Source organism: Erpetoichthys calabaricus, chromosome 10 (assembly GCF_900747795.2).
Source record: "Erpetoichthys calabaricus chromosome 10, fErpCal1.3, whole genome shotgun sequence".
NCBI lineage: Eukaryota > Metazoa > Chordata > Cladistia > Polypteriformes > Polypteridae > Erpetoichthys > Erpetoichthys calabaricus.
This window is the reverse complement of record NC_041403.2, coordinates 44,780,970-44,805,271: the sequence shown is the minus strand read 5'-3', so window position 1 is coordinate 44,805,271 and position 24,302 is coordinate 44,780,970. Positions and strand designations below refer to the sequence as shown.

The 24,302-nt window shown below is 38.1% G+C and overlaps 1 protein-coding gene across 2 annotated transcripts in view; it reads left to right on the top strand.

The window, feature by feature from the left end:
• LOC114658374 (dihydropyrimidine dehydrogenase [NADP(+)]-like) overlaps window positions 1-24,302 on the top strand; it is a 1,245,381-nt gene that overhangs the window by 1,119,869 nt on the left and 101,210 nt on the right. For both annotated transcript variants that reach the window (XM_028810459.2, XM_051933021.1), the window contains one exon: window positions 3,348-3,527. In XM_028810459.2, coding sequence (XP_028666292.2) covers window positions 3,348-3,527 — 180 coding nt within the window. The remainder of the gene's footprint in view (window positions 1-3,347; window positions 3,528-24,302) is intronic.

Below are 24,302 nucleotides of genomic sequence, written 5' to 3'. Positions count from 1 at the left end.
GTACCACCACTCCCTACCGTCACACCATGTAGAACCACCATGACATGCAATGTGTGTGTGTATATATATATATATATATATATATATATATATATATATATATATATATATATATATATATATATACTGTGGTGGGTTGGCACCCTGCCCAGGATTGGTTCCTGCCTTGTGCCCTGTGTTGGCTGAGATTGGCTCCAGCAGACCCCCGTGACCCTGTGTTTGGATTCAGCGGATTGGAAAATGGATGGATGGATATATATATATATATATATATATATATATATATATATATATATATATATATATATATATATATAGTATATATATCAGTGGTGGGCCGTCAGGGCCTGCAAGGCCTTCTCTGCTGGCCTAAAAAAATATCTGATATATATAGAATATATATATATAAAATATCACAAACTGATGTTAATTATATTTTGTCCATGAATACTTATTAAATAATTCCAAATAGTCTGTCCGCTTCCTTTCATAGCTTTTCCAATGGTTGTGCTGCTTCCGGACATGTATTTTCATATTAAAGCATTTAACTAATCACATTTCAGCCATCATTTGTTGCCAGGCAGGGTCAAAGTCAAAGAAGTCTGCCCGGAGGCCTTCACAATCCGTTCTGCAGGCTCTCTAACACAAAATAAATGTCGATTAAACTCTTGCTTCAACCAATCAGATTTTGAGTTGGTGTCACTAGGGCCCTCTAGCAGGCATACGGCAACGTCACCGTATTCAGACCCGTTGATTGGATAGGATGGTGTAAGTATGCCATGGATGATTTTGCAGGAAAATCTCCCACTGATCTCCTCGACTTCCTTCATCAGAAAAATCTGAATGAGAGCATGGGGCAGCTGTACACATTGGTATGTTTGGCGGTGACCATTCCCGTGTCCACTGCTTCTGTCGAGCGGACGTTTTCAGCCCTAAAGCGAATTAAAACTTATGCCAGAAATACGACAGGGTAGGTTTGACTTTCAGCATTAGCTTCGATGGCGATAGAAAGGGACTTCGTGATGGAACTGAAGCACACGGATAATCTGTACGACAGAGTAATTGAACTGTTTTTGAGGAAAGAGAGGAGGATGGATTTTGTTTACAAATAATTCAAATTTTTGGTGAGTAAAATGTTGCGATTTTCCTAAATAATATTGCAAGTTTATGAGTTATTATTGATGTTTTTTATGTGTGTCGTGGGCTGTAGCTACAGTAGAAAGGAACTTGTTCACCCCTGGTTTGTCTATTTAATAAAGGCATTTATTGTGGCTACAGGAGTTATCTATCTGCGATGCAACGGCTCTTTATACTGTATTTCTGCATATTAAGATGGTTTTTATAACCATAAATTAGTTTTTGAGGGGCGGGTTGATTCAGACGGAGCACTACTGAAGGCCTAGGTGTGAAATGCATGGTCCGCCACTGATATATATACATATATATATAGGCTCATCTGACTTTTAAAATGTAGTATATACATCAATTTCAAACCATTTTGAGTGCAGCATAAAATAGGATTGCAGTACCTTTTCTTTTCTAGTTATTTCATTTTATTCTCTTATTTCACTTACACTGATTGTTCCTTTTCACCTACAAATTTTACAAAGGTTAGGAGTGAAATTATGAAGAGATTAATTTGTTTATTTAGCTCTTCCCTCAGTACCAAAGAATCTGGGGGATGGCAGCATTATGCCATCTTTGAAGAGGATTTTTATTCCTACCTTAATTTCTGTGTATTTATTTAGAATACAATGATCACAAAATTAAAAATAAGGCTGAAGTAAAAATATTAATTGAAATTGACATAGAGCACAATAAAATACAGTTGACATGTTTAATAGCCATTATCAAATAATTCCATTTACATAAAAAACATATTTACCAAAACTGATGGCAGACATTATAAAATGATTATTGACCATTACATTGTGTTACATTAGAGTAATATGTCCCATGACATCCTTATTGACAGGCCAAGCAATTTTTTTTTTGATTACTGTTATTTTATTATATATTAGTATGAGGGGAAGTCAAGCTAAAGTTAGAAAATTGAATTTATTAGAAAATAGAACGAACCTTAACAAAACTGATAATGTCATTTCTCAATGGAGTCTCCACCCTTCTCAATGCACTTGGGCAACCTGCCTGGAAGTGCCTGGATTCCAGCAGAATACAGTAAAACGGTTTTGTGTTGTCCTCGCAAGCACTTCTGCACCGCTTTCTTCACGTCGTCATCTTTCTTGAATTGACGACCATCCAGGTGTTTTTTCCAAAAAGGTGGAAATCACATGGTGCAAAATCTGGCGAATAAGGAGGATGTGGCAATACCTCATACTTCAGTTTCTCCAGACAAGCCTTGGTGTTCTTAGCAGAGTGTGGGTAGGCAGGTGGGCATCGTCGTGCAACAAAAGGATTCCTTGAGACAGCAGTCCCCGCCACTTGGATCAAATAGCAGGCTTCACATTGGTCTCCAGTACCCCTCAGCATGTTGTGTTCGACAATAACCCAGGTGCACGAGTGGTTGCGAGGACAAGAGAAAACCTTGTATTCTACTGGAATCCATGCACTTCCAGACAGGTGGTGCAAGTGCATTGAGAAATATGGAGACTACAGTACCTTGAGAAATTACATTATTAGTTTTGTTAAGGTTCATTCCATTTTTTAATACATCCCATTTTCTAACTTTAGCTTGAGTCCCCCTCGCATATTATTATTTTATCTTTTAGCTACCAAAATATATAATTTATATTTATGTACACATAATTTAATATACAAACACTACTTACACACTGTCTCATTAAACATTAAAATATATATTTTCAAAATTAAATACAATTTGTGTAAGGACAAGACAGAATTAACACATACATTTGGTTAACATGCATTTTGTTATTTATCAAGGTGTGTTAGTTATAATAGAAGTATATACAGTATATAGCTCTGCGGTGGACTGGGTTTGTTTCCTTCCTTGCGCCTTGTGTTGGCTGGGATTGGCTCCAGCAGACCCCTGTGACCTTGTAGTTAGGATATAGCGGGTTGGAAAATGACTGACTGACTGACACAGTATATATTTTAATATAAAGGACTTACCTGACACAGATATGGTCTTTTAGATCAAATTATCAATATTTAGGCAATTTTCTATATTTGTCAATGTTAATGCATATTAATTCAAAGATTCTCATAACATTTTTTCTTAAGGGAAATGCTTATTATTTTATGTATAATTGAGGACTAATTTAGACAAAATAGAATCTCATATGAAAATTCTTTCCATCATGATTGGAACTTGAAAGACCATAATGTGCACCTCCAGCTCAATTTCTTTACAATGTTGTTGCCAGGTCTGCAGTGCTATCCAGAACCAGGATTTCACAGTTATTGAGGATTATTGCACCGGACTGAAAGCTCTTCTTTACCTTCAGACCATCAAACAGCTTCAAGACTGGGATGGACAAAGCCCGCCAACCATGCAGCACCAGAAGGGTAAACCTGTCCCACAGCTGAAAGAGCTCAATGAAAAGGTTAGTCCTGGAGTTTCAAAAACTTATTAATGTTTACACTGCCTGTTCATCTAAGTCTTTTAAGCAAACATTACAGTAAATTTGATGTGTGCCATAAAAAAGAAGTGATAATCTAACAGTGGTGTATTGTTTGGTTTCATAACCAGAGTATTATATGGCAGTTGCACCAACACTGCAAAAAATGAAATCTAAGCAACTGAAAAATATTTATATCATGACATTAAATCTTGTTTTTCTTATTGTAAGAATTATTGACTTATCAAATAAATATGTATTTATGATTATTTAGCTTGCTTCAAGAAATCTTGCATACACATTTTTTGCAGTGAAATAACTTACACATATTTCAGACTTCAATAAAATACTACACTTTTACAAACTGAAAAACCAATGTGAATTTAATTGCTGTTTTGTTTTCAACAAGTTTAGTTTAGCTTGAAGAAAGTGTTCACTGGTCATGACATTATTTTACAAAACAGTTCAGTAGACATATTTTTTATTTTATTGTTTTTATTTACTGAATGAAATGAATGTGCTGTGGACAGATTTCTGAATGCTTACTAAAATGACTAAACAAGATCAGATTAAGACCCCCATGGCCGAGGCTCCAAAGGCCCCCGTTGATCTCACCTCACTACCCCACTAGGGATACGCTTATACTCACACATAAAAAACACCACATACTTAACTGTATGACAATAAGTCAGGTACAGGGATTAAAAAGGAAAACAAACTTTATAATGGGTCAACTTTATCTTCCTTTTTGTTCATTTGGGTATTACAATGAGTGTAACAAGTGAATTGATGAGAGCAGCTACACGTCTAAATGAAGTCAACCTTTGTCTGACATTTAACGAACATCAATTAAAGATTTTTGGAAGGACTAGGCCATTTTACATATGTAACTGAGCATTTTGGGTTGCCATATTTGTGCCAAATCAAATTAAAGACCATTTAACTTAAAACCATGTGTTTGCCATTGTTTGGCGCATTTTATTTCATGCAGTGTCCTTGTTTTCCTCTACATTGTTGTTCACGTTTGTATCAATGGCTCCACAGAATTGGACTGTTCATTGATGCTAGAAGCAGTGATGTTAGTCCTTTCCTGATTATCTGTCAAGTGCATCTCATTTTTCTCAGCTGCAGTGTTCACATCCTATACCAATCGATACTATCTCTTTTTAAATGTGTCTTTTTTGCTGCACCACGGGGCTCTCATTTTGAATGACTGTCCATGTGGACTTTTTCTTTTCTGTGGTCCACTACCACATCAAATGTACAATCTTATAAAAGTGACTTATGAAACACCAGCTTTTATCATACCCCACCCAAATCAACTAAGCAGGAGCCATATTTTACTTTTAAAAGCTTTTTATTCCGGTGTGATTGGACAGGTTTATAGCTGTAAGGATCAAAGTGGGGTACAGGTGTGCGCTGGATGGCTGATTGCTGTGAGTGCCTCTACTGTCAGTGAAAATGTGAATGCTTTCTGTTATTAGGATTTTTTTTTACTACATATACTAAGATCCCTTTTTAAGCAGGGTCCCAGGGTGAAAACACAAGTCACCCTGACGATATATCCGACTATGATACTAAGTGAGGGCTGGCTGAAAATTGGACAAAATGAGGAGAGGCGAGGTGATGCATACACCGAAAATTAAAAATTAGGAGTTTTAAGAGGCATTATTATCAAATGAGTTTTTATTGCAGTGCCTTTTGATAGCAATTGTTTGAATATTGTCTGTCTGCCTATATGACACAGCTTGGCTCTCAGTGGACCAAGATTGTTGAAATTAGGAACATTTATTATAAATGACAATATGTCAGAAAATTTTTATTATAGTACACTGCACAAATTTTGAAATGTGAGGGGAAAAAAATATCAGATAATTTCCTAAATCATCTATCTTAAAACAAAGCAATTCATTATTATTCATTCCTTATTATTATATTGTCCATCCATCCATTTTCCAATCCGCTGAATCCAAACACAGGGTCACGGGGGTCTGCTGGAGCCAATCCCAGCCAACACAGGGCACAAGGCAGGAACCAACCCACCGCAGGACACACACGAACACACCCACACACCAAGGCCAATTTAGAATCGCCAATCCACCTAACCTGCATGTCTTTGGACGGAAACCCACGCAGACACGGGGAGAACATGCAAACTCCACGCAGGGAGGACCCGGGAAGCGAACCCGGGTCTTCTAACTGTGAGGCAGCAGCGCTACCACTGCGCCACCGTGCCGCCCTTATTATATTGTATTATTTCAAATTTTCCTTAAGAGAAGCAGCTTGTATATGTTGTATATTTTCCTCTTTTACTCATCCAATAGTCACTTCTGATGGCAAAACAGATCCTCAATAATGTTTATTGAAACAACAGCAAACTGCATGCACAAGTAAAAACTCATTTCCATATCACTGGCTTATGTGAACCTTCACCATGCCAACTCACTTCTCCTCCTGCTTGAGGTCATGCCAGATAAGTTAAATGATCTTTGTAATTATAAACATAAAAAAATGTATGTATGGAGTGCATAAAGTTCCTTAACTTATCTAGAAAAGATTTGAAGAGGAATGTGACTCGCAAAATGTGGCACTGTATGCATACAGTGAACAAATGTGTATTTATGTAAAAACAAACTCATTACAAAATAAGTTGGCAAAGCGTAATAATGACCTGCCTTATACCTTGTGGTCCACTGCAGCCAGCAATTTTAGTTTGAGTCTTCAACATAGATTTTAATTGTTCATTGAGAACTCTCTCAAATACAAGTCAAATTTGTTAGAACAAGCTTCATTTTAACAAAATCCTACCCAATTTCATATAGAACTAATACAGCTAAGTCTGATTTTTTCTGCAAAATACATTACAACAAAGTAATTTTTCATAAAAAGCAGCAATACATGCTTATTTCTTCTGTACTTGGCCCAAAAATCACAATTCAGGAGCTCCATGAATGGCCACTTAAATTGCACATTTATACTTGGTTTGCTCAATAGTCATCATATTTATGCAGCAGAGCAGAACTCTAGAAGGTTATTGCAGACTATATATATATATATATATATATATAAAGAGAGAGAGAGAGAGCATATATACAGTGTTTTGTACTTTGGTCAGAAAAACATCAGTTTATTTTATTTTAAAATTGGATTTTATCACTTTAATAACATAATACTTATTTTCAACACAAAGTAAAATTCTTTCATACTAGTAATCACTTTGGCAAAAATAATTTTACTTAAGCTCAATTCGCTATGCTTCCCTCTAGAGGTAAAGAACATCCCTGGTCCAAAACCAGACACTCGGGTCCCCAACAATGAGGATCCTATGAGCTGGATCACTCTTGGGGAAACGCGCCACATGGCCGTAGTGCGGTAACTGACACTCCCTCACAATGCAGGTAATGTACCTCATTCGGGACTCCATGAGCAACCATTCATTTGACACAAAGTCAATCCAACAGTACCCAAGGATTTTCCAGAGAAACACAGCACCAAAGGAGTCCAGTCTTCATCTCAGGCCACTGGATAGCGTCCATGTCTCGCAACCATATAGCAAGACAGGAAGCACCAGGACTCTAAAGACTTGGACCTTCGTCCTTTTGCATAGATATCGGGAGCGCCACACACCCATTTCCAACAACCTCTTGACCCCCCCATGCTCCCCCAATCCATCTACTGACTTCATAGGAAGAGTCACCAGAGACATGAATGCCACTGCCAAGGTAATTAAACCTCTCGATGAGGTTGACACTCTCTCCGCAAACCGACACACTGCTGATGGCTGTGCCCAAGAGGTCATTAAAGGCCTGGATCTTGTTTTTTATCCAGGACACTAGCAAGCCCAGACACTCAGACTCCTCGCTCAGTAATCTCGAGCGCCCCGATCAGAGCCTCCATTGACTCTGTGACGATCACAGCATCATCAGCAAAGTCAAGACCTGTGAATCTTTCTTCACCAACAGATGCCTCACAGCCGCTGGACCCCACGACCTTGCCCAACACCCAGTCCATACAAGCACTGAACAGAGTAGGAGCAAGAACACACCCCTGACGAACCCCAGAATCAACTGGGAAAAACACAGAGGTCCTGCCTCCACTCTGCATGAGATGCACTCACAATACCAGTACCATTGTACAAAAAAAATCAAAATATCAACAATTTTGTAGTATGAATATAAAATCATCAACACTGGTACAAAACCTGACAGATGATTTTATATTCATACTACAAAATTGTTGATATTTTGATTTTTTTTCCTTTGGTTTCATATGTGACATTTCTGATTGTGCCCTTTCTGACATTTTCAATTTCGTACATGTAAAACATTGGCTGTAAATAAATTAACATCACATTATACTAGGTCTGACTGTAAGAGGTCATCAAGACAGAAAAATATATAAAAAAATTAACTGCGTTCACACCAATAAGGTATATTAAATTATTTTATTTTTTGTTATATTACTGAATTGGTTATTAGCTTTTCATTTGAAGCTACACTAAGCTGCTGCAGTTCCACTCTTCTTTATGTTACATTTTCTTTCCAAATTCAGTATTTTTTTTTATGTTAAAACTATCCAATAAAATAAATCAAAATGAGTTAGATCTAAACAATTAGTAATTTTCATATGTGCTATTAGAAAAAAATGCATCACTTGATTGACAATGTCATAATAACATGGCTAAGCTTTCAAAATATCATTTATTCAAGGTACTAGCAAAAGCATAATGGATTAAGGATGCTAGTATCTCAAGTGCTTTTCTTGATTGCAGCTCTGTGTAGTCCTGTCCAGTAAGAATATAACCTAGTTGGACACACTCAATAAATGAGTTCTGGTCTTTTTTTTAATTTCTTTTATAGTATACAAGGGGTTAAAGCAAGATCTCATACCCTCTTAGTAACTCTTTATAAAATAGAGCCACACTTTAAGGCATGCTTCCCAAAAAATGTAAGTTGTTCTCAGGATTTGCTGTTCATACAAAGATATTTTGGTGTTTTTTTACAGTATTTGTCCCCAATTGTTTTAACATTTTGTTAATATTTTGGTGTTCCTACTGATGTCACTGATGTCATCACAAAGTGTGCAGTAGTGTCACATTTTTATGCCATCATCAACATGACACATTAGGGCCCTTTTGTATAAAAGCAGGTGGCAAACACAGCTCACTTTACATAGGAAGAAAATTCAAAATTGTAAAAGAATGAAAAAATTTAGTGATCTAGGAATCAAAATGAGAGAAAAATACTTCCAATTGCTGTACCCTGTTATAATTTTGTGACTTTGGAATGTGTAGAATATGAATTATGTGTTCTCTTTCATTTTGGTTCTATTTTAAACATGTTAAAGTTTTTAAATATATTTTAAGGTGTACCATGCTTCCATTTACTCATATCCATCCATCCATTTTCCAACCCGCTGAATCCAAACAGGGTCATGGGGGTCTGCTGGAGCCAATCCCAGCCAACACAGGGCACAAGGCAGGGAACCAATCCCAGGCAGGGTGCCAACCCACCGCGGCCATTTACTCTTATGTTTTTGGTAATTAGTGATGCCATTTGGTGTTTGTTCTGAGTTCTTTGTTGGTAGTGACATCAATTGGTGTCACACGACTTTCAGAATTCACTATTTAAAGGCTGGTGACACGCTGGTTACAATGTCCAATTTTGTTTGGATAGATCAAAACAGTTTTACAAGTGTTTTCTCATTGCTTTTTGTTTGACTTTTTGTTTAGTACTTAGACAATGATTTTCTGTCATTTCTTTGTTCTTTTGCTGTCTTTTTTCCAATGTGGCGGAAAAGTAACTAAGAATTTGAGAAGGTTCTAGTTTTAATTGTGTTGGCCTGATTGTGGTGCATTTCTAGTCCTGAGAATGTTTCTCATTATGTGTTCATTTTTGGGTAACCATTTAATGCATATCTTTGGCTTTAAACCTGGCTTCTGATTTTGGATTTTGAGCATTCTGTGGATGGGTATCCTAACCTGAAATCCTCAGAAAGACAGTTACCTGTTCTTTCATCGCATCGCTGAATATCACATTTTGAAAATAACGTAATAATCTCAGATCCACTTAATGTAATTCATTGTTGTGATTTTTCAGGTTATTATGCTGTATTAGTGTTCTTATTTTCATGTCAGTCTGTATTGCTTATTTAACATTTCACTTAACTGGATGATTTGACCCATCTGTCTGCCTACAATAGGAGAAAGTAATAAAAATGTTGCTTTAATGTGCCTTTTAAATTCAAAAAAGTGTGATGGGCGCAAGAGTCATTTCAGTTGATACATTTTTTTGCTTTCTTTTTTTCAGTATGTTAGCTAATAATAATAATAATTTGATAGTTAATAATAATAATAATAATAATAATAATAACTGCCCTTGCAGTTGATTAATAACAAAGCTTCCTATAACAAAACCATTTGTACTCATGTAAACATTCTGATATACAATACTGCTTATAAAAATAAGTGGAACAAAAAAGTTTGAAAATTTACATTCATCTGGGTACTTTTAAACATTTCTTTGATATTCCCAGAAAAGACAAATAATCACAGTTGACCATTTTTGGTGCAGAATAATAACAGGAAGAGTGCACATCTTCAAACTGTTGTTTAGTGAAATGGCAAATTGTGAACTTCAGATAATCATCTCTAATTAAGGAACTGAGTTCTTCCTGAAGGTGGTTAAGCCACCACTGGCCTAGGTCCTGAAACTGTATCTTGTATGCCTCCGTGCATTAACTTGATCACTAGCTTTATAAAACAAAGAAATACATTGTAAAAAAGACAAGTGGAAAACCAGCGCACCACTGCTAGTTTGGAAAGGGAGTCATGTAAAGAAAGATACATCCACGCTGTGCCCAAATATGTTAAGCAAGGAAGAACAGAAAAATCAACAGTATGGCCACCAGAGGGTGCCAAAGATCCCCAAGCCCCAATCATGAATGCTTAGCCAAGTCCTGGGTATAAAAGAATGGGTTTATATTTTAAACAAAATACCTCCAAACAGTGATTCCAAGACATGATTCTTTGTTCTTCTCTTCCACTAGTCCTCCCAGGCGAGTGTTGCCTATCTCCTCTCCCAGACTGGACTCACTTGGACAAGGCATTCCAGTCTCTTTTATCGAAGACCCAGGAGTGCAATTCCCGGCATTCCCTGCGGCTGTCCAAATAGGTATTGACGCCCAGGGATGCTGCCAGCTAGCGGGTCAAGGGAGCATAATGCCTTGAGAGGGAGCCTCCCATGATCCCTGCATTATATTGGCCACCTAGTCAGATAAGGAACTGCCATGAATCCCGGCAGGGATGCCAGCCCATATGTGCTGTTCATCACAACAGTAAAACAAAACACTTTCAACAACACAAGGACTGAACACCTGCAGTTCCTCCAGTGGCGTAACAAAATGTGCATTGTTATTGTTCATTAAAGTAAACCCAATGGCATGTTATGTAAGTTCTAGTTGTGTGGTATGTCAGATTAAGATAAAGGGGTTTGATTTTGGACACCCACATTACCCACAAATAATCGTTTCATAAAGACACATGCCAAAGATCAATTTAAGGTTTAATGATCACTTACTCAAATATCTTGCAGTATTTAACCTTAAAGAAAGTCACGTTCATAATGTCAGGAGGTGGAATGGTATGTTACTACACGAGACTCCTTTTACTACTGTTCATTTTAAACTCCAGTAACCAACTTAAGCTGATGTCACATTAGGCAACCTGATCTCATTGTCGGACCATGTAATTCACACTACTGAAAATCACTGAGCATGTCAAGTCTAGTTGTGATTGCCTCATATTTATAACAGCTGATAACATGCTACCTGATAGAACCGAGGCTGTTTGAAGGGTTATCAAGTATGACAAGTGCAGTTGGAATCTGACATTTTTTATTTTTCATTTTTTCCATTCTGTCGTGGTAGGTAACATACTAGACACTGGACAGATACGTTTCTCTTCTATTTGTGAGGTCCAAAACCCTTCTTTCCTTGTAAGTCAGAGTGAGAGAAGGTACCACATTGGAATGGTATCCTTTTCGAAATTGTAGAATGAATTCCAAATAAGATCAATTTTGGTTCACCTAAAACTAGACAAAGAAAATTTTCCATAATGATCAGTGATAGATAGATAGATAGATAGATAGATAGATAGATAGATAGATAGATAGATAGATAGATAGATAGATAGATAGATAGATAGATAGATAGATAGATACTTTATTAATCCCAATGGGAAATTCACATTTTCCAGCAGCAGCATACTGATACAATAAATAATATTAAATTAAAGAATGATAATAATGCAGGTGAAAAAAAGACAATAACTATGTATAATGTTAAATGTTAACGTTTACCCCCCCGGGTGGAATTGAAGAGTCGCATAGTTTGGGAGAGGAACGATCTCCTCAATCTGTCAGTGGACCAGGACAGTGACAGCAGTCTGTCGCTGAAGCTGCTCTTCTGTCTGGAAATGATACTGTTCAGTGGATGTAGTGGATTCTCCATGACTGACAGGAGCCTGCTGAGCGCCCGTCGCTCTGCCATAGATGTCAAGCTGTCCAGCTCCATGCCTACAACAGAGCCTGCCTTCCTCACCAGTTTGTCCAGGTGTGAGGCGTTAATGCTGCCTCCCCAGCACACCACCGCGTAGAAGAGGGCGCTCGCCACAACTGTCTGATAGAACATCTGCAGCATCTTATTGCAGATGTTGAAGGATGCCAGCCTTCTAAGGAAGTATAGTCGGCTCTGTCCTTTCTTGCACAGCGCATCAGCATTGGCAGTCCAGTCTAATTTATCATCCAGCTGCATTCCCAGATATTTATAGGTCTGCACCATCTGCACACAGTCACCTTTGATGATCACAGGGTCCATGAGGGGTCTGGGCCTCCTAAAATCCACCACCAGCTCCTTGGTTTTTCTGGTGTTCAGTTGTAGGTGGTTTGAGTCGCACCATTTAACAAAGTCATTGATTAGGTCCCTGTACTCATCCTCCAGCCCATTCCTGATGCAGCCCACGATAGCAGTGTCATCAGCGAACTTTTGCACATGGCAGCACTCCGAGTTGTGTTGGAAGTCCGATGTATATAGGCTGAACAGGACCGGAGAAAGTACAGTCCCTTGTGGTGCTCCTGTGTTGCTGACCACAATGTCAGACCTGCAGTTCCCAAGACGCACATACTGAGGTCTGTCTTTAAGATAGTCCACGATCCATGCCACTAGGTATGAATCTAATCCCATCTCTGTCAGCTTGTCCCTAAGGAGCAGAGGTTGGATTGTGTTGAAGGCGCTAAAGAAGTCTAGAAACATAATTCTTACAGCACCACTGCCTCTGTCCAAGTGAGAGAGGGATCGGTGTAGCATATACTGTAGATGATGGCATCCTCTGCTCCCACCTTCTCCTGATATGCAAACTGCAGAGGGTCAAGGGCGTGTTGAACCTGTGGCCTAAGGTGGTGAAGCAGCAGCCTCTCCATGGTCTTCATCACATGTGATGTCAGAGCAACAGGCCGAAAGTCATTCAGCTCACTAGGATGATGTTGACAGAGCTCCTTTAGCACAATCACAAGTGAGAAATTCTATCTGATTATTGATGAACAGAGACAAGAATATCTGCATGTTGATGTTTTTGCTCCTCTTCCAAAGATATTCAGATCATCCAAGGAGGAAGCAGTGATACTTTGCACATCATTGTTCAGTATGGAAAGTCAGTCCTGGACTTGAACAGTTATAAAAACCTTATTGCATTGGGTTGCATTCATACGAGATTACACAGCGACTTGTCCCTAAACCTTATAGAGATGAATTATTAGCTTTCTGTAAAGGTGGAATAGTGATGTGTTCACAGTCATGGCCTGAACACAGCCCGTGTGGACTTTAAGCATTTTCCACATGTTTGTAATTAGTTTCCTTTCCTACCCCAAACATGTGCACATTAGTTTTAGTGAATGTGCATTACAATAGACCGGTGTCCCATCCAGGTTTGGTTGTTGAGTTCAACTTGATTTTATTGCAGCAATAAATTCAAGCACTCTGTGAACCTTTAATAGAATAAGTAGTTTCAGAACACAGAAGAATAAAAAAAATTGCAAAACACACTGGTAAATAACAGATCAGCCAAAGGAAGCCTGCTGCAAGCATTTGCAATGTGCTACTGTTGCAGTTTAATATTTTCTCAGTATTGGATGCGCACCCAGCTGACTTTTGCTTGCTATACTAATCTTCTATGACTTAACACTGCATAAGGGGATGAAGCGGCTTTAAATTCCAGATCCTTGGCCCGCACTGCTATTAACAAAAATATTTCCCTGCCACTCTTGCCAAGCTAGTTGAAGAATCTATTCCCCAGGAGGCATCCAGGCCTGGAATTATGGCTCATAAATAGCTGTTTGGTTCACTGTTGTACCAATATCAAACTTGGCAGGCACACTACCAAAATGAAAGCTTTATATGGGCCAGGCTGACTTTGTCAGTCGGAGCCTTAAGACTGACTAGTGATTAAAGTCAAGCGGGAAGCTGACACACAAATAGTGCAGAACTGTGCAGCTGAAGTCCTCTTCTATCTGCCGTGCTCCTCTTTTTCAGTATTGCAGTATGTGAACACTCGCAAAAAACTTAGTATGTGGGAATCTTTGACCTTTTTCACTGAGGCAGTTATACAGGCTATATTTCATTCTTTAATAACTGCCAAAATGTGTGATATACAATTTATTACAGAAGACAGAAGCTGTTATTTTATGCTAATGGCAATTCTGTTAAAATATCTGGTTTCAGTCAGCTGTGGATGAACTCACTCCTATTGACTAGAAATCTCAGACAAATATAAGAGTATTGGTGGAAGCGTGTATGTGCAGTCTTTGCTATTTCAAGCTTGGTTAGCCAGTGCTAGAAAGTTTAGGCATGCAGCAGCTTGTAATATATGTTATCATTGACATTTTGCGACAAAAAGCAAAACAGCTTCTCAACTATCTTACAGGGAAAGAGTAAATGAGTCAGATAGACTCTGTCAGGCATTTGACACCCCCAAGAGTTTGGGCTGAGGCCAACTTAAATTGCAAATAATTATATTGATTGTGAGACCTGCCAGTTTGTACACTACATGTTCCTCACAGCGCTCTGTAGCCACCAATAAAGTAATTGTGTAAGTATTGATCCAAAAATGAGGCATAAAAGACTAGGCGAGTCTGATCCAGAAAGAGTAGAATGGACTGATTCAGGGTGGGCTACTGGAGGTCAACAATGGAGCCCCTAACAATATAGCACTTAGATGCACTAATTTAATTTAGAAAACAAGATTTTGGAGAATGCTATTTCAATGTACAGGTACAGGTTAATTTTTTTTTCTCAGGTAACGACATTGAGTTGAGGTGATTGGAGTTGATCCTTAAGATCACTTTACCCATAATGTTATATAAAACTGGCCACCCTAAATCAGTGCTTTATATAGTTCCAGATGCAGCTTTCACACACATCCATAGATATTAGGAATTTTCGATTACTGTTGTTGACTACACTACCTTAAAAAAATGAAACCTACTCATGCAAACACCCTGGTGTGATTCCAGTCTCCTTTTAGATGCAATTAAATATTTATCCTGCTTTTGAAACTTTATCCCATTTAAATCTAAGCAGCTTGCTGGCCAACAAATGGCTTGGTTAGGCGCAACTAAATGACGCATGCAGTAGGTTATACTAATAAGGTATGTGTATCAGTTAGAGGCAGGCACTTTTAAGACACAGAAAAAGCTGGAAAATACTGGAGAAATTGCAGAAATGGGTGTAGAAAGGTAGGAGGCAATATAACAGGTTCTGTGAGCAGTCCATCGGAAGTGCAGTTTACTTAATGTAAACCACTTGAAAGAGATGCACTGTTTAGAAGTCAGGCGTTCAGTCAAGAATACAAAAAGACTCTATGGCTAAAGAGATGACTCCGTCGCCCAATAGATTAACTACTTCGTGTGTAGCAAATACAAGGATGGCTCAGAGAATAACGAGATTACAGATGTGGACTCCAGATTATACATTTGGCAAAGGGAATTTAGTGGCACCCAACATGAGGGTTTTCTTTATTTTAGTGTTAAAAATTTGAATGTAGCAGGGCCTATAAGTCACCAGCAGGAGAGGAAGTATGTCAGCGTAAATAAACAAATAAGTAAAAGTTATCAGCTTGTACAGTATTTATTGGAGTCACCATCACTGATGACCTAAAGTGAACACAGGTCAGGTCAGGTCAGGATGGGGAGCGTGCACCGATACAGCGCGTTGCCACCCTCACCACACAACAAAACAGCTCAGAATCCCGTTTGGCAACCCCCTAGGCAGACATATGGTCCAGTCCTGCCCTCCAGATATGATCGTCTATCTGCCGTAACCAGGTGTTATGTGAGCATGACCAGCAATTTTAGTCCTCAACAATAAGGATTCTACAAGCTGGATCACTCTTGGGGAATTGCGCCTCATGGCCATAGTACCATAACTAAAGCTCCCTCACAATGCAGGTAATTTGCCTCATTCGAGTCCTGGCTGTGACATCAAACTATATTTGGTCCTGCAAGTGGTCCTCCAACTTGCAGGGAAAACTTGGGGGGTTGGTGGCAGGACTGGCACTCCAGTCACTGTAAAAACTTCACGCAACTCCGAAACGGCAGACAGGACTCCTTTCTGCTGTCCACGGGAGTATCTCCGCTGCAGCTGCCCATAGTAAGGCTGCTCGCATTATGAAGGAGATGGGGGAAAGCCCTCGGAAGCCTCATTCCAAGAAGAGTCGAAACAGCCAGAGAATCAATAGGGTCTAGCCTGTCAAGGATCGGAACTGGTGTGCTGCTGAGGTGTCACCCGCTATATGGCAGCACTCGGGTCCCAATTTGAGGCAGCTCATCAAGGAAGGGGAGTGGAACCGAATACCACCCAACTAAACTCTTGTTAGGTAAACTCACTGACCTCTTCACTTTCTGTGATGTCTGTGGAAGGCTCAAATTTTTTCATATGTGCATGACAACCTCTTGAGATGCACAGTCCGGTTCATCCATAGTTGCTCCAGAACACCTTATTATGGCACCTGCTCAGTTTTTTGACTGCAAAGCACTACAGGGAGTCGAGAAGTTGGCATTGAATATTATTGACATACATCTCCCATCTATTCGGGACCTACTCAACACATACTGTCGTAGAAAGGCACTATGTGACCGCACAATCAGTTTTCTTCCACCTGCCTTCTAGCAAGTGGTAAGAGGATCATTAGAATTTGCACCTATATATACAGGGACAGCTTTCATGCTCAGTGTCAAAAGGCTACTTAACAGCTGCTCTTACTAATACACTGATAACCTTTAATACAACTAGGGGGCTTTGCCCTCTGCTGGTTTCGCTTGCCCCAGGGCGGGCGCTATGTACCAGCCACTTCGCGTCTGTGCCGCTCGCGTATGTGGATTTCACTTTTACCAAACAACAAATCTTCTTTGGGAAGAAACGCTACTTTTCCCTGATGGTAACATGAATTAGACGATCTGCAAGTCTTCAACTTAAAGTTTAAAGCCGAACAATATCTACATACTTCTGTCATATCATCTATGTCTATATATTCCATCTCTTTTTGCTCTTCCATTATTTCACAGAGTAATAATTTCCATTTGTTAGCGCTAATGCAATCTTTACTATCAGTTTTTTGAGACTTTCAAATTTTAGTAATTTCATAATCTCTAACCTGCTCTGCATGTGTATCGCGCCAACGTCTTTGAACCTCTTTACGATGTTCTACTTTGTTTTCTACTGTTGTCTTTTATTTCCAACCCTGCTTGGAGCAGACAGCGCAAGAACTGTGTCTGACAATAGCATTCACACGAATGAGAAGTGAGTGGACTGTGGCCGTGGTTGTAAATATTTGAGAGGAGGGGTGGACTTGTCAAAATCTCTCAAGTGAGTTGAAATTATCTCAGAGAAAGTCTCGTCTCACGATTTCCTTTTATAAAAGAGAGATATGCAAGTGTATAAATACTGTATATTGTATATGTATATGTATATATATATATATATATATATATATATATATATACAGTATTAACAGCGCATCATTTAATAAATTTGCAAAAACCTCAAGTAAACTTTTTTCATGTTGTCATTATGGAGTGTTGTGTGTAGAATTCTGAGGAAAAAAATGAATTTAATCCATTTTGGAATAAGGCTGTAACATAACAAAATGTGGAAAAAGTGATGCGCTGTGAATACTTTCCGGATGCACTGTATATATATATATATATATATATATATATATAGCGAGAGAGAGAAAGAGAACAGAGCACTTTTATTTAGACCTTTATAAAAGTTTTGATCATATTTTTTACAAAGAAGTTTAATCAAGTCTCACTGAAACCATATGCATCAGAGAAAACATTAAAAAAATATTCCAGTATGGATAATGTATAGGAAACTAAGAGTCCTTATAAGAAAAGAGTGCTGTATGTGGACTGAAGTCATCAGCAGAGTCCCTCAGGGATTTGTTACTCTACCTAATTTATGTTAACGAGAAAAACTCTCATAGAGCAAATAAACTTGTGAAATGTGAAGAAGTCACTACAAACTGGAGATAAACTCCTTAATGGATTTTAATGGATTTAGTAAAATTTTTATTCTCCATTTAAACTTAGAAGCAATTAAAGGATGACTGAAATTATTTAAGATAAATAGAGAATCACATACTAAAGCACAACAATGGAAACAAAATACTTTCAAGATAAGCATGAGGCATTCTTCACATCTTCTACAACTCTGTTATGGCCACTGTGATTTTCTGTGCTGTGGTGTGCTGGGCTGGTAACATCACTTCAAGAGAGGCCCACCAAATTAAAAGGTTAAATAAGAAGACAGGCTCAGTTATGGGACACACTCTGAACACCCTAGGGGTCATAGCAAAGGAGAGAATTCAGTTAAAACTGAGTGCAATTATGAACTGATAGCATAGTTTTTTGTAGTTTTTTTTTCTTCATCCAATACTTGTGGCTTTGGTTAAATAAATCCAGTTTTTTTCAATTTTTGAGGTATTATTTTGTTTTGACAATAACACTGGTGGTACTTCATATACCATATGGCTCATTAATCTATTGAAATGTCAGGGGTTAATGGAGGAGAGGTAAACAGAAACTGTAGATAATGTGAAACCTTATATCTTAAAAAGCAAATATATCCTCATATACCCACTTCTTGAGAGTGTTGATGATAACCCACAGTAAGTGCATTTTGGCTTATGTCCAGCAAACATGATGCAAAAATCCTAATGTGTATCATGTAGAAGATTTTGATTGCACAGGTGTTTGCATAGAATTTTGTTTCTTTATTATTGTGTTAACACAAATCATGACAGTACTGGTAAAGTCTGCCGAGTCCTTTATTGGTACTGAAAATACCCCAGAGCCCAACTCAAATCCTCAGGACCCCCCCAAAAAAATAGTTTAAGAACCCATCAAACCAAAGGGCATATGCTCAAATCACACTTCAGAAATGATTCAGGTGTAGACCCCTCTACAATGAGAGGTTTTGTTCAAATCACTCCAAAATATGGATGTACATTAGGTTGGAATCCCAACACAAAAGCAAGAAAATAGGTTCAAGTCCCATCAGAATAATGGTGCATGTTCAGTCTTATTGTAAAATATTGCAGAGGGAGACATACTGCACAGATTAAATTGGCTGGAAACAAACAAATCTCCAGTACCAGATAATATTTACCCCCGTGTTTTTAAGGAGGTTAACAAGTACATATGTAAAGCCTTGACACATATTTTTAAGCAGTCACTGCACACTGGAGAGATTCCAAAGGACTGGAAAATAGGAAATATTATCCCCTTATATAAAAATGGTGACTGGGCAGATCCAAGCAAATGTAGTCCACTAACCTTAACGTGCATTACAGAAAAAATAATGGAGGGAATCATTAAGGATAAGATTGAGCAGCACATAGCAAGTATCTGAGTTTTTCTGAACAGTCAAAGAGAGAGGGTTCCAAAGAGGGAGGTCATATTTTACTAACATGCTGGAATTCTATGAGAAAGCAACAAAAGAGTATGATCAAAGTGGAGAATATGATATTATTTATGATATTATTTATCTGGACTTTGGGAAAGCATTTGATAAGGTGCCACATGAGAGGCTGGGCATCAAACGAAGTGAAGTGGGAGTTCAGGGTGATGTTTGTAGATGGGTGCAAAATTGGCTCAGACACAGGAAGCAGAGGGTGATGGTGTGAGGAACCTCATCAGGATTGGCTGATGTTAAGAGTGGTGGCCCACAGGCATCCGTGCTAGGACCACTGCTTTTTTTAATATATATATAAATGATTTGCATGGGAGTATATGTAACAAGCTCATTAAGTTTGCAGATAATACCAAGATAGATGGATTGGCAGATAATCTGGAATCCATTGAATCATTACAGAGGAACCTAGAGAGCACACAGGCTTGGGCAGATTTGTGGCAGATTAAGTTTAATGTCAGTAAATGTAAAGTATTTCACGTATGAAGTAAAATGTTAGGTTTGAATACACAATGGGAGTTCTGGAAATCGAGAATACACCTTATGAGAAGAATTTAGGAGTCATAGTGGACTCTATACTATCAACTTCCAGACAGAGTTCAGAAGCCCTTAAGAAGGCAAACACAACATTAAGCTATATAGCACAATATGGAGTACAAGTCCAAGGAGGTTGTGCTCAAGCTTTATAACACACTGGTGAGGCCTCGTCAGGAGTACTGTGTGCAGTTTTGGTCTCCAAGCTACAAAAAGGACAACACAGCGCTATAAAATGTCCAGAGAAGAGCAACTAGGCACATTCTAGTGCTAAAGGGGACAGATTATGAAGAAAGAATAAAAGAGCTGAGCCTTTTCAGTTTAAGCAGAAGAAGATTAAGAGGTGACATGATTGAAGTGCTTAAAATTATGAAAGGAATTAGTCCAGTGGATTGAGACTGTTATTTTAAAATAAATTCATCAACATGAAGGGGACGCAGTTAGAAACTTGTTAAAGGTAAATTTCGCACAAACTTTAGGAAGTTTTTATTTACACAGAGAACCATAGACACTTAGAATAAGCTACTAGGTAGTGTGGTAGACAGGAAAACTTTAGGGATTTTCTAAACTCGATTTGATGTTTTTTTAGAAGAATTAAGTGGATAGGATTGGTGAGCTTTGTTGAGCTAAATGGCCTATTCTCGTCTAGATTGTTGTAATGTTCTAATGTTTTAATCTCACCACAGTAAAGCTGCAGGTTCACCCCACAAATGAAGGTATAGGTTAGAATTGTAACATTATAATGGTATAATTTCAAATCCTTCCAAATAAAGATATGGGGTCAACTATTACACAGGTCCAGAGGTTTATATTCCACTACTTGAAGAGCATAGGTAAACTTTATCATAATAAGGTTGCAGGTTCAGATCCTGCCATTGTTCTGCAGGTTCAGATGTCAGTTCTTACAGAGTTACAACTTCAAATAGCACTACAGTAAGCACAACGATTCAAATTCCAACACCATATGGGTGCATGTAATAATTTCACTTGACATTTACTGGTAAATAGTGTTAAGAATTTCTGTAAAAAATAGTATTTCATTGTACTTTTACAGTACTTTTAGATTATTTTTACAAATACAACATTGTATGTTTGCTTTTTGATGCTTTTACGTTTATGTGTTGTCTTATTTTTGTTTTTTAATATTTGCAATTATGTCGTAATCATAAATTAGTACTATGACTAAGTATGCAAATAAACAGAACATTGCTGTCCAGGTGGAAATTGTGGCCATCTGTTTTAACAGCAAGCACAAAGATTCCAAACTACCATTTGCAATTTAATATACACAAAACAAAACAAATCCCTGATCTTCAATTCATAAAGACCCCCAAAGAGTTGAACCAACAGTTCTATGCCTTTACTTGAGTGCCAAGGAAGTAAAATTATTTTCTTCAAATAAGCATTTCAAGAAGTTCTCAGTTGTAGAGTCCTAGTGATCAGTGAATTTGTTTTTTCTTTAACAAATAAAGTAAATGTCCTCAATATTTAGCAAATACTTTAAATCTTCTAGCCATGTGAAGCATTTATGTTTTGTAAGGGGAAAAGCAGTAAGTGTTTACTCACTTAGACAGTCACATAATGTGGATGCCCAAAATCATGTCTATCAGAATGTGGTCGGTTTGTTGCTAGGCAACTACCAAGTCAAACAACAGAAGGCTGCCTCTTCCACTGACTTTGTAAATGGTGTACTTAATAATAATGACTGAACAAATCTGGATCTAATCTACGTGGATGTTGGTATTTGATTAATAAATCTTGGTGGTCACTAACCTGGACAAAAGGTACAATAGGAAGAAGATGACTACCTAGGATTATATTCTAACACATCAGCTTCCTCAAGATATCACTTATTGTTTCTGCCAAGGTTTCTCTTAGTTTTCTGTTTAGATGCCTAATTTTAATTTAAGTGACTTTCATCATCTGATGAGGCATAGCTGTTAGAGTAACATGATAATGATGAGTGAGCTAAAGATTGTCTCCCACCAATGAAACGCAGGTTGAAAAGAAATGTGCTGGGTACGGAATAAATTGCAGTCGGATAAATTTGTGTTTGAATTGAAAAAGTAAGCACAGCTTCACCCATGGGCACCGTCTACGCACGGTCATTAGCTTTTCTTGCCGGCTTCTTTCTGGAACCTTTCATTAGCGACTCTCCTGATCTCACCCTGGAGATATCAAGCAATTATGCCTCGGAATCGCACTCCTGTTGGTTTTTTGGTAGCGTACTGCTTGCTGTGTGTGTTTTTAAAGGCGACCATCTAATCTAAAAACACATGCAGGGGAAAATCATTCCGTTTGTGGCGGAGGAGCTGGATAAATATATGGCAGCCTACGCAACTGTGCTGCTCTATTAAAACTGAAAGCATGTTTGGAAACTGCATAACTTAATGGATATACCCTAAGAAATCATGCCGTTATGCTTTTAACTCAAAGGAGATTTATGTTAATAGACCGTCTTCTCATTGAAAGCTGAGGTTTTTTTTTCCCATGAGATGTATTTCTGTGACCTTAAACTAAATGCCAAAGAGAAATGAAAGCAGATATGTATTATGGAATATTATTTGTAATAAGTAAAATTAGTTTTTCTTCCTTTGAAATCTACACTGAAAGAGATGAATACCAATGTTAGATGTACGCCAGTCCTGTTTGTGTGTTTTTGGAAAGTAGAAAACCTCAACAAGTGACGAAGAAACATTTTGTCCAGGTTGAAGCAGTCTGAATAAATAGTTAACTTAAAATAAATTACATCCTTTATTTTAGACATGCACCTTTCCATACTGAACGTCTTTCCGATTAATTCACAGAAACACAGCTGGTGTTATGATTGTTCATTCCTTTGTGTGTGTGTTTATATACCATACATATATACATGCATACAGCAGATTCAGAAATCGTTCAGCCCCCTTCACTTTTTCATGTTTTGTTATGTCATACCCTTGTGCTAAAATCCTTTAAATTAATTTTTCCCTGAAATCAAGCAACATCCACAAAGAGAACGTGAAAATTGGATTATAGAAATTTGTGCAAATTTATTAAAAATTTTAAAATAAATAAATAAAATATCACATTGGCGCAAGAATTTTGGCACTTTGTTTTGGCACTTCAAATCTGACTCTGATGCATCCCTTTCTATTAATCGTAATTGAGATGTTTCTACACCTTGCTTGGAGTCCACCTGTGGTCATTTTAATTGATTGGACAGGATTAGAAAAGGCACACATCTGTCTATAGAAGGTCTCACAGCTGACATTGTGCATCAGAGCAAAAACCAAGCTGTGAAATTGAAGTAGTTGCCTGTAGAGCTTAGAGACAGGATTGTGTAGTGGCAAAAATCTGGGGAAGGCTACAAAAAATTATACAGTGTTGAACGTTCCTATGAGCACAGTTGCCTTCCTAATTCTTAAATAGAAGAACTTTAGGACAACTGTGACTCCTCATGGAGTTGCCTACCCAGCCAAATTAACTAATCATGGAATTAAAGGACAAGGTAACAGGAGTGACCAAGAATCCAGTGGCCTTTCTGGCTGAACTTCAGAGAACCTGTGTGAAGATGGGAAAAAACTTCCATAACAACCATCACTGTAACATTCTACAAGCTGGGCTTTGTGACGGACTTACCAGAGAGTACTCAAAACCACTGATTAAGTAAATCCAGATTAATTCTTTAAACTTTGCACTGGGTGTGACGAGGATGGATAGGATTAAAAATGAGTACATTAGAGGGTCAGCTCAAGGTGGACGGTTGGGAGACAAAGTCAGAGAGGCGAGATTGCGTTGGTTTGGACATGTGCAGAGGAGAGATGCTGGGTATATTGGGAGAAGGATGCTAAGGATTGAGCTGCCAGGGAAGAGGAAAAGAGGAAGGCCTAAGCAAAGGTTTATGGATGTGGTGAGAGAGGACATGCAGGTAATGGGAGTAACAGAACAAGATGCAGAGGAAAGAAAGATATGGAAGAAGATGATCCGCTGTGGCAACCACTAACGGGAGCAGCCGAAAGAAGAAGAAGAAGATTAATTCTTTCAACTAAATGGTGAATCACATACTCTAGGACACCAGTGGAAATTAACTTGAAGAGCATTTACGAATGAACCCAGGAAGCAGTTCTTTAGTCAAAGAGTTGTGGAAATCTACAACAAACAACCGAAACATGTAGCTGAAGTAGAAACCTTGACAACCTTTAAGAAGTGTCTGGATGAGAT